General features: G+C 35.2%; 1 protein-coding gene across 1 annotated transcript in view; it reads right to left on the bottom strand.

Moving 5' to 3' along the window:
* Nucleotides 1–12,531, bottom strand: part of TRPC6 (transient receptor potential cation channel subfamily C member 6) — an 88,959-nt gene that overhangs the window by 16,704 nt on the left and 59,724 nt on the right. Inside the window, exons 3-6 of the mRNA XM_071555230.1 lie at nucleotides 10,591–10,776; nucleotides 8,853–9,017; nucleotides 4,382–4,595; nucleotides 2,338–2,565 (exon numbers count right to left, since the gene is read on the bottom strand). Coding sequence (XP_071411331.1) covers nucleotides 2,338–2,565; nucleotides 4,382–4,595; nucleotides 8,853–9,017; nucleotides 10,591–10,776 — 793 coding nt within the window. The remainder of the gene's footprint in view (nucleotides 1–2,337; nucleotides 2,566–4,381; nucleotides 4,596–8,852; nucleotides 9,018–10,590; nucleotides 10,777–12,531) is intronic.

Genomic DNA, 12,531 nt, shown 5'->3' with positions numbered 1-12,531 from the left:
CCCAGCAAACAAAGAACGCTCATTTCCATCACCTTTTCTATCATTGTTTTTATCAGTCTTCTCTGTTGAAGCTATCTACTTGTGGGAATTACTTCAACATCCTTTATTAGGGAATGTGACACTGTGTTTGGTAGGAAACACATTCAACTGCAGAGAAGACCATTTAAGTTTAAAGTTGTGCTTAAATAAATATTTACAGAAAAGTGTCAGAAGTCCAAAGCAATATCCTTCAGAATACTTCCTTGCTGGAAGTCAAGGCATTCCCTCATGACGTTGCAGGCTGAAATTCATTCACTAGTGTGCTTCAGGCAAAAAGAAGAGGTTAATGTGGGAAGTGTTACCTATGTCCTAGGAGAGTATTGTTATCTGTGCTTACTGTAAAGGCCCTTCTCTCCAGTATGTTCACGTCTCTCATGTACTGGGAAGCCCAGAACTGGATGCAGCACTCCAGCTGTGGACTCACCAGTGCCGAGTAGAGGGGCAGAATCATCTACCTCCACCCGCAGTCCATGCTCTGCCTAATGCAGCCCAGGATACCACTGGCCTTCTTTACCACAAGGGCCCATTGCTGGCTCATGTTCAACCTCATGTCCACCAAGTCATGTTTGCTACACTATAAAAAAACCTGTGGCATTAAATATGCACTATTAACATTACCCATGTTGGCACTGCCATACACAGATGTTCTTGAAGCAGACTTCAATGTAAATGCATACACTAAAAAATGGCTCAACAGTGCATAAAGTCACAACTCATATCTGATATCAGGATTGTGTAGCATAAATGAGTTACAAGACTTGTGTTTGTCATACCCAGAAACTGTGAACATAAACAGACTCTGTTTGCAAATTCTTCCAGTGTGTGTTTCTGAAAACTGAATTAACATTTAACCAGCTGGTTTTAGGACTTACATGAAATCTGTAACTTTCCAGTAAATTCTATAAGACTATAATTCAATGTGTTTCAAAAAAAAATTAGTTGCTCTGTTTTTCTATAACCTGGATAATGCAGAAATACAACCTTATCAGAAAAAGTATCTGAGGGACAGAATAGCGACTGAAACTGATATTATTCAGTATCTAGAGAAAAATATCTAATAACAGGAAGAGAGATGTGGTAGTGTTGAAAACGAACACAAGTCAACCAAGCTTTTTTTTTTTCTATTTGGGCAAAACAGCTTCTAGTCACTTATATACACCTATCAAGATATTAACATTTCCATCTCTTATTGGTAAAGACATTGGACTAAAAATATAAAAGTAATATAACAGCATTTCTGAGCAAATAATATATAAAAGATATATTGGTTATGTTGGGAAAGCATGATTAAGACCTTCATCTCATTGCTGTTTTGTCCCTGCATGAGAATACATTCCATTCACAGTTACAGCAACACAGACTGGTTTGCAGGGCAAATTGGACAGATTAAAGTAATGTAGAAGAGGGGTGGGGTGACAGTAAGGTTATTTTGATCTTAGATAATTTCAGTGGCTGCTGTCTAGAACAGTCCCCCAAAAGATGTGTAAGAATAGCCAATGGAACCGTGATCAAACAGTAGAATCACAGAATATTCCTCAAGGACCATTGAGTCCAACTCCTGGCCCTGTGCAGGACATCCCAAGAATCATACCCTAGGCCTGAGGGTTTTGCCCAAGTGCTTCTTGAACCCAGACAGGTTTCATGCTGTGATCACTGTCCTGGGGAGCATGTCCCAGTGCTCAGCTATCCTCTGGGTAAAAATCTTTTCCTGATATCTAACCTAAACATCCCCTGACTCAATTTCATGCCATTCCCTCGGGTCCTGTCACTGGTCACAAGAGAGAAGAGATTGGTACTTGCACATCCACTTCCCCTTGTGAGGATGTTGACCACAAGGCAATCTCCCCTCAGTCTCCTCTTATCCAGACTGAACAAACCAAGTGCCCTCAGCCACTCCTTACATGGCTTTCCCTCCAGGCCCTTCATCCTCATGGCCCTTCTTTGGACACATGGCCCTTATGGCTCTCCTTTGCAATAGTTTAATGTCTTTTTTAGAATGTGGTGCCCAAAACCACACAGGACTCCAGGTTTGGCTGCACCAGCATAGAGAAGAGTAGGACAATCCCCTCACTCAACTCACTGGAGATGCTGTGCCTGATGCCCCTCAGGACACGGATGGCCCTCCTGACTGCCGGGGCACTGCTGGCTCATGTTCAGTTTACCACAGGGATAAGAAAGAGAAGGAGTGGGAATTTCTTAAGTAGTACACTGTGGAACTATGGTATCGGAGACTTATTAATGGAAAATCAGTTCATCTTGGCCCCAGAGGTAAATCTTGATCATGTGCAATCAACTCACCCAAGGTGTAGTATTTTATGTTGGGCTCCAGTGTTGGACTTGTCAGATCTTTCATATGTGCATCAACGATGTTCTGGGCTCTGGATGCATGCCAAAATGCCATAAACCTTGCTATGAATGATGCTGCAAAAATTGCTAACATACCAAAATCAAGCATATTCCATAACTCAAAAAGGTATTCCTTTGGACCTTGAGACCAAATTTCTTTACATTCAGACCATATCATGCCTGTATAAGACAGAAGAGAAAAAACAGTATGTTCTTTCATCTTCATACTTGTTTTATCTTACAATTTTTTTTCATATATAGGGCATGCTCTTAGTTGCAGTCAAAATCAAAACAATTTTGATCCGTGGGAGTTCAAACACAGACACAAAAAAAAATCCTTGAATCTGCAAATTCGTACACATTCCAAGGCTTCTTTCTCATGTGAATAATAATAAAAATCTTTCAGACTTCTTCTTCCTGTGCCACTACAAAAGCTTTCAAAGAGAAAAATGGGATGTGAGTATTACCATCTGTTACAGACACAGGAAGAGATGGAAAGAACAGAAATGCTCTGGCATGACCATATAAGCTGTGGCAGAGTTAATAGAGGAACTCACATTTTCTTATTTGCAGAGTGTCCTGGGTACAGTCTCTCTTACTAAAATTGAAAATATATGTAACAAATGAGCCTGAAAGTAAGACTCAGATCTAATGCTACTTCAATAGGACAAAGATGTTTGATTCCTAATTATTCTCCCTTAGTAATAAAATATAATTATTTTATTACATCTTTTTGTATTGACAAAACCTTTTTTTCTTTTCAAGATAAAAATTATATAATCATAAACTACATTTTTAGTATTTTAAAGAGAGTTAATAAAAAGCTGAATGAAATAATGCCCCTAATTTTTGTACTTATCAAATTCTCTGAAGGAACTTTTCATCATTTCCAGATAAGGATAATAATAATGTAGATTACAGTAACTAAACTCAATGCTACATTTGTATGCACTGAATCAATTTATCATAAACTATCTTATGCACAGCACTGAAATAAAGAAAAGTAGATTAAATTAGAAAACTAAAACTTCAAATTGAGAAATTATTATTTACTTCAGATGAAAATATTGATATTTAAAGACTTTGGAAGTCTAAGTGCTATATTATTCCTATAACACACATTTACATTAATTTACAAACAGCTCTACAATCAAATAAATAAAGACTGACAATATCTTTTAAAGCTGCAAGAATCAGTTAGTGTACAAATTTCAATAACAGAGAGATCATAAAAGCAAAATATTTTAAATGTATAAGGTCTTGAATGGATAGTGGCCTTACTTAGCTTGAATTAAAGTCTCACATATCCAGAATCCATATCCTTAAAATATCTGGGCATCTAATCCTCACAGAAATAAAGTTATTATATTTGTAAAAAGAATCTGACAGCCAAAATATTTTGGAGGGCCTGCACTCAAGTTGTGATGCTGAACAGTACTACATCACTGAATTCAATGGGTCAGCTCAGAGTATTAACTATAGCACTCATTTCATCTCTATGCTGCAATGGAAAAGTCTACTGCTGAATGTTTAGGGGTCTATGTTCTTCTCTTTTGTCAGTAAGACATTCAGCTGAACACTATTAGCTCTGCAGGCATACATGCAAAAAAAGACAATCTTAGCAGAAAGAGACAACTGGACACAAAAAACCTTGGCCCATCATGTGGAAATCTTTCCCCTCGGGACTTGGCACAGCGTGACTCAAAAACCCCAGGAAACTGGTAGACACTTTGCTTTGGTATTGATAAAACTGAATTAATTCATATTCAGATGGTGTAGATTTCACCCAAGTCCTTAATCTGAATGTTTGTGATCAACGAGGCACATGTGAACCCTGCTGATATCCAATAAAAAAATGAGGCCTACATGGGAATGCAGACAGCTGAATAAACTCCCTTTGTTGCAATTTTTACACATGATATTAACAGCAAAGGATTTAATTGGGTTCATCTTCATTTGAAACCACAGCAAAACCAGTTGAAGCAAAATTTTTTACCTACTACCCAGGAAATAATGAGCATCTCCATCCATGAGAAACAGGAAGTTTTCATCCTAAATAGCTGTTTTACATTGTCTGTTGTTTCATTAGGTCGGAGTTTGGTGCCATCAAACCTGTCAGCTGCATTCATGACAAGCAGACCAAGAAAAATGGTGAAAGAGGCTGCATGGGCTACAAACTTCATAAAAGGTCCACGCATTATCCTCCCCAGCTGCAACAGAGATTCGAAACACAAGGATATTGCATTGACTTCTTCCAAAATAAAAATATATATAAAAAGAGCAATAACACAAAGAATCACATATTCCAGTAATACAAAGGAATAAACATTTAGAAAATTTCATATACTATGATGCTATGTTTACAATTACCTTTAGAAGTTTTTATTGACTTGCTATTTTTAGGGAATAATCTATCAGTTTCAGTGAAAGTGAAATTAAAATATCTGTATTTTAACTCAGTGATAATAATTCTTTAATTATTTTGGGGCACCTCTGTCTATTATAGGAAATCAAGAGTAAAACCTATTATAGTTGTTGAATTTCTTATATGCTAGTCATTTTTATGAGGCAAGAAAGAAAACAGGATTTTGACACCTACTAAAAGCATTAAATTATCACCATTAATGAATTATGACTAAAGAATTTAATTTCCTGACTGACGTGATACTCAATTTAGCACAGTTATTGTACAGTTTTCCCAACCTATTTTCTTTTTTAGAAAAAGTTGTGAGGTCTCAAAAGGTTATGTTTTTAGTTCTATAGAGTTAATTTCCTCCTGACTACTACAATGGAAATGTTCTCAGCTTTGTCATGACTAAGAAAAACTTTAAAATGATTTAGTGCAACACTTTAAAAAATCTAAAAGTTCCATACGAACTCACACAAGGTTGAACTTTTAGTAATTATTTACTTTGAGAGTGTATAATATTAGAAGTCTTAGCTTGTCCAGTTAGTTGGCAGCTCCAGAAAAATACTAGACTAAGATTGCATTTTTATCTAACAATATTGCTCAGAAATAATTGAAAGCAAATGTTACAGATCTCAGCTAAAACATATAACAATCTGTGGTCCAGAAGAAGGAGGTGGAAATAGAGAGATATGTTACTGGTATCCATATTTTTGCTACAGAAAATCAGAATATTGCAGTCAGCTTTTGCAGAAATATAGAATAAAAGGATAGAGCCAAGGATGTAATAGTAAGGTCTGAAATAGAGATCACATTAGGAAAACTACACAAATGTAAACTTAAGATACTGTTAAAGGAACACTGTCAAGGTTAGCAGGCATAAAATTTATTATATTACTTTTTGAATCCATGCCATTTATTATGTTTCTCACTTTATTAAATTAATTTTTCTTTTATTAAATTAAATAGTCCATCAGCCTCATGAGATGAACTTCAACAACCAATTATTTTACATGAACTACAAAGAGAACAAATAATTATCATGGGAAAGATTTTATTTCAGGCTAGGAAGATACAGTCATAAACAATAAAGCAGACCTGGAAAGTGATAATGTACCTTGACAGTGTTCTTTTAAATGCATTATTCTTGTATTCAAAAATGAAGATGGGTTAGGAGACAGTTGCCAGAGAGAGACAAAATCAGAAAAGAAGAAAAAATACTGAAGGAGGCAATGTTAATATATCCCTTGATCAAAAAATATAACATTTAAGAGAGTGAATTCTCAGCAGCCTGCCTCCCATCCCCTTGAAAATAAACAGAAAAGGGTTTTTTACCAAATATACACATATATATATATATATATCAGAATCTCCCTGAAAGCATAATTTTGGTTGAACTGATTACAAAACTGCTGGAAGGTAATATGATACTGCTATTTAACACTGATCCAATTCAATCTTGAAATTACACTTCTGAAATTCTGAATCTCTTTATGGAGAACATATAGGTCAGAAAATATGAACTAGGAGGAAAAAAACAGCATCTAAAGCCAAGGCCATGTATTTTTCTGCATACAGGGTCAGCTGAAATTGCTGGGGTCTGGAGTCGGCAGTTCACATTATTTCCCCCTTTTAACTCTGCAGGAACAATTAGCATTGTAACATTATGAAGTATGGCATTGATAAAAAAATTATGAAATAGGACTCCAGGAAGCACAGCTATCAAAAAGGAGAAAAGGCCTGATAAAAAACAAGATACTGCATACACTTTTTTAGGAAGAACAATTTTCTAGCTCTTGGACACAAAGTTTAATTTCTTTTCCTCTACCACAATGCAGAACAGGAATTTGTATAACTCTCAGAACACGCTTCTAGAAAGCATGTAGGTGCTTTTCAAGTTACTTCCTTAGAAATGCCAACCTCAGGTGACTGGGAACAGCAACATATGACTCAGTTTCAAATTCAGAGCCCTCATCTTGGCCAGAGGTTGACTGAATTACTTATGAATTCATAAAGCTAAAAATCTAAACTCTATTACTCACTAGAGCTGAATAGGAGAGACATTAGAAATTCTTGCAGATAAATGAAAAAAGTTTTTACTCTTTCATGTCATGTAATAAAATATTATTCTATAAATTTGTGTTAATGATGTCAGTAGTTACACTGAATTATTAAAGAGAAATGCAGAGCAAACAGTTCACAAAGTTTTGGAACGTCTACACGTGGATCAATGCCTGAAATTCAACTAAGAGGCAATCCTAATTCCTCTTGGTATCTGACAGTAATGAATTCCTTCCAAATCAACAGGACTGACCACAAATTTCCATTAGAGGAATTTCACATCTGAAACCTTCAATTCAGTATCTGTGGTCCAAACTCAAATCCACTTTTTCCCTAAGAGGAAACTGGTTCAGCATTACAGTGTTATAAATGTCATAAAGACATTTTGTCTTTCTCAGAATCATGGCATGAGAATATAAAGAAACATATCAGAAGAACTCCACTGTAAGCTGTTATTTTCACAACAATATGACCATTTTCTCTTTCTTCTAACACTGTGTCTTATAGTGCCAGACCTGGAAAAAGAGTGGGTACTTTATCTCTGTAGGAGAAGAAGATATAAAATTCCATCAGTTCATACACAGGATGGACTCTTGATAAAGACTATATTCTATATTGGAGTCATCCTAACTTGAGGTTAAACACTGAAACCAGAATCAGCTTCTGAAGTAAGAGTGAAGCATAAGATATCAAATGACAACTGGTGAAAAAGGTGGATTAGATTTTGTACTTGCAGAATACATTGAAACAAAAAGCATTCAACATCTAAATCACATGATGAGTTGATTAAATAGTGACAGAAATGAAATCTTAAAGAATGTTACTTGTACCTTGACTTTAAAAAGCTACTCCAAAATACATTTTTCAGAATGCACACTGGTTCCAATTTAGTTTAAGATCCAATAAATCATTGAAAAAGTAAAATGACAGATAGGTCCCTGCTATAGTAGAAAATCAATTACTGAAGTGTGTTGAATCTCAAGGAGTGTTTTAAGAAAAAATATTCATTAAAAACCCAGTCACTATACAGAAAAGTGAAAATAATGTAACTGATTCTTATTGTCTAGACTGAAAGAAATGAAAAAAATATGGCAAAATAAAAAGGCCCACCTTTCTCCTCTCAGACAATAAAAAAACACACACAAAGACCTCAGTCCACTCTTTCAACCTTTCTCTTCCCCTGAAATGATTGTATGTGTACAGGATTGGACCTGTGAGAAGTGTGAATGCTATATTGCAACATGATGAATAATACCATTTTTCCCCTCTAACATACTTTCAAAGGAAATTTGCCACCAGTGTCCATTCAAAATGGATAGTGACCAACTGAAACAGAGATTCAACACAAAGTTCAGTGAGGTCACAGATGGTAACCCATCCTTACTGGAAAGGCTTTTCATACCATATATCACCCAAACCAGACACAGTGGTAGGATCCGAATCCAGACAGTGCATTGCAAATCAGTGCAAGGGAGGTTGTTCAACTGCTTTAAAATACGATGAATATCAGCACTGTCTTGACAAGCCAACACAGAAAAGTGATGATTGTTTTAATTTCTGGCATTCATATTTCAATTACTTCTATCTATTTATTTTAATAATTAAAAATAAAATGGCCTTTGAGGTAATTGGAATCAACATACAGCTTTAACTTGTCTAGCTCTGAAACTATGGAAAAAGTGTATCCTTTTTATCTGCCTACAGAGGCAAGAAGCAAATGAAAACAATTTGACTCATTGTTTCCATAGCAGGATTTCTATAAGGTAACACCTGCTCAACCATTGTAACTTAATTTTATAATTTTATACACGTTGCATTTAACACAACACATTTACCTGTCTTAATTATAGTTGTCTGAACATGCAATCTTGCAGACATTCCATTATAATTTGACTTTAAAATAACTTTTATTATTTAAGCATGCCTTTGTCAGACAGGAATCTATGTACAGATGATACAGGAGTTAATAAAAGGTCATTACAAGATTTCGCAGACTGACCTTACTGCAAGGAGCAATCCAGTAAGCCATTGAAAGGAAAGGCAATCCTACAGCAACAGCAAGAACAACCAGAAACTTCACTGCCATGGTTTGCTGCCGTAAACCCGACAAATTCTCATACCAAATTGAGAGAAGTTGTTGCTGGCAGTTTGGATGTGCTACAAACTATAATAAAGAAAAAGAGTATGAAAATGATATTGCTATCAGAATAACTTTTATTAAAATACTGTTATATGAAGCATGTAAGAACACTGGAATAGCAAGAGCTCAGCTTATATTCAAAGGACATAAGAAAAACCTATTTTGATAAGCCAAATCTCCCAGCAAACAGGTATATTGCCATCAGCAACAATAAATAATTTTTAAAAGTATTATTTACTGATAAATTTATTATTTATTATTCCATCACAAATTATTAATTTCATCTAAGGTTAATGAAACATAAAATTATCTGGACAAACTCTACATGTTTCTGACATTTATAATTTTAATTTTACTGGTTCAGAAATTCCCAAAGTCTTTTTGTTCTGCAAAGAATGCTACACAATCTTCAATTGTGAAAAAAAGATTATGTCATATTTTCACATGCTAACATAGAAAATATAATTTTTATCAGCTGGTGTAAGAAAATAATTGCCACATTTGCCAGGAAATCGGGTAAGGACTATTTATAACTTGGTTCTAGAATCTTTTGGACAAACTCTGCAAAACTAAGAAGTCTGCCCTATAACCCTCTAGATAGTATAAGAAGTATCTTACAAAGGTAGATATTAACAAACAGTAGATTCTTGTGCACTGTACATTTTTATATCCAGACCTGTAACCAGAATTAAAAATTTAACTGAATCTAATTGGGGTTTTTTTGTAGAATCTTTCTCTGTACTTAATGGATCACTGACTGAAAGTGCAAGAAGTATCTTTATCTTTAGCTGTATCTTCTTGATCTTTGGTTGTATAAGCTTCATCACACAAATTATTTCTTCCTGGTTCCCACGTGTCACCTCGAATTTTACAACCTATATTATCCAAGAAAAGTTTTCTGGGTAATTCAAGGGTCTTTGTGCAGCTACTGATTCAGCTGGTTTCACTGAACGCTTTTCAGATGGAGACCAGAGTATTAAACTGACCGTAGAAATGAATGCAAGACAAAGTAGGGATGGTAACTCCTGCATTTGACACTGCCTGAAGCCTGCTTTCTCCTGAAGTGAGATATTCCTAGATTGTTTCTCTGATTCCTCTGCACAGACACATCTACAGTTTCTGTGAGACACAGTTTCACTAAGTTTTCTCAACTTTCTGAGCAAGACACAACAGCTTGACAAAAATGTGCAACCATATTTATTATGTAGTGCACAGGACTGATGTGCTGTTCTCCAGCTTTTATGAAATCTTACATTTTTCCAGGCTTCAGATGTTGGGCAAATTTCTTCTACCTTTTTTTTTCTTTAAAAAGTAGATTAAAAATAAAATCAAATAAAAAAATTAAAAATGTGCATATAGCTACACATTGTTTTAGAGCCATTTGCTCCCATACTCAGTGTGATCAGTATCCACCTTGAACATCTTCTCGTTTATATTGCAAGCTATTTGGAGCAAAGATTCTTTGGTTGTAAAATACACTGTGCAAAAGGGTCCAAATGTTCATTTAAGTGTCACAGGCTACCAAAACATAAACATATAATAGCACAATTTAATGCCACTATCATGACAGGTCTGTTTAATCAATACAATTGCTTACTTTTTTAACTTCATACTTAATGGCAAGTTTTAAGCGGCTAAGGCTGGGGCGACCATGTTCTCCATTATTGAGGTTCATCTCTACATCACCATTCAAAATAGCTTCCACTTCTTCTGTATTTCTGCACAAATCAAGAAGTCCAACTACAAAATCTTTGCATTGCATAGACAGTTTCTTGTAATCGTTCTAGAAAACAGAAGAAAGAAAATTGCTGTTTTAGATCCACCATGAGACAAGTAGTTCTCATCCCAGCCACATCTCTGAGAACATGAATAGTTTCTTTGCATCTTCTTAAGCTTTTTTTCCCCCCCTAAATGTTCAAAGTGCAATTTGTCTTATCTTGGCTACCTTGCACATCTACATTAGCAATTTTTACACCTGATTCTCTTCTCTAGACTTGCTTTCGAGTCAATGCGAGTAAGAAAAACGCATTCAGAAATGTTGTATGACACATTTTAATAGCCAGTTCAAGTTGAAATGAATAGCTCAGGGGAAATTTTTCTATTCACTGTCACAGAAGTCTAGACATCTAGCTCAGAATGGAGAAAATTGCACTGTAGATATTTCAACTGGACAAGGTAAGTATCCTACACAGAACATATCTAAACAAATGCCCAGTCTTCTTGAGAATTGCATAAATATCCTGAATTTTCCGAGGCCTTGAATTATCCTTGTAAACTTTATCTTTCTTCTTTTCCAACATTTATTCTAGCCTGGAAACACAAGATTTGATTCTCTTTCTCAATCAACACTTGTCAGTAGCACTGCAGCTAGTGTGGTGATACCACACCTCTTAACTGCAACTGCTCTCTAGCTCAAATATCTCACAATAGACTTCACCATGCCAGCCAAAATGTTGCACTGCAACTGCAGGTTCAGCTGCTTCTTGCTTTAACTACCACCTGTTCTCCTCCATCACTGTTTTCCAAAAGAAAAAAAGTCAAAACAGAAAAAGGTGTTTTGACCATTGCATTCATTAATAGTTCATGCAGCTGCGTTTGGGTCATAAAAGATGAATACAGCTAGACAGACAGAGAGATGGATATAGATACAGATTGTATACCTCAAGCTAAAAAATCTCTCTTATGAAAGATTTACTCATGCATGCATCAACAGCTATTTTTGTGATCTCTTATAATTTTAGTGTCTTAAAAAGATATTACTGTAGAGTATTTCCTAAATCAAAGAATGAAAAAAGTCCTCCAGCCATCTCACACCATATAAGACTGCTCATGTAGTCTCTATTGCATGTTCAAAGTAACTTTCTATAAATGCTTTAATTACAGTGACACACTTCCCCCTCTTTTGGTCTGTTCTTCGTAGCATTCCCTTCTCACAGTTTAGTCTCTGTTTAGCCCCTTTTTTTTTTTTTTAATTACTGCCTTCACAGTAACTGTCATCTAACGCATCTAATGCTTCATCCTGGAAGAGAAACCATTATACTGAGTTTACAAGATAGCCTAATTTATTTGCTGAGAGTGTTCTTCATGCATCTTTGTGCTTTATTAAGCACAACACCACAATAATAGTTTATTACTTGAATATATTAAAGGATTGCATCCAAGTCTTACACTTCACTTTGTTTATATGAATGCAAACATTCAAAAACAAATAGTTATAGACAGTATTGTACATCTACATAAAACTCCTAGTGATTTATTTTTTAATAATGTAACATAAACAAGATAGCTCAGATCTGTCATAAAAGAGAAAGACACTTCAATGCCATTTATCTACAAAGACAACAAAAGACAAATACTAAAACTAACCATCTCCTGTCATGCTGTGTAATTTATTATTGCATTATTTATTCTTCCTCTCTTCAGAAGAACAACAAGAGAGATTAACCAAAATCCTGACTTTCTGGCACTATAGAAAGACATTGTTTGAGAGTAATGTATCATCTTCTATTTGGCTTTCATTTTTGGGGCAGAAGCTAAT

This window comes from Pithys albifrons, chromosome 1, assembly GCF_047495875.1.
Source record: "Pithys albifrons albifrons isolate INPA30051 chromosome 1, PitAlb_v1, whole genome shotgun sequence".
Lineage (NCBI taxonomy): Eukaryota > Metazoa > Chordata > Aves > Passeriformes > Thamnophilidae > Pithys > Pithys albifrons.
This window is presented reverse-complemented; position numbering and strand designations above follow the sequence as displayed.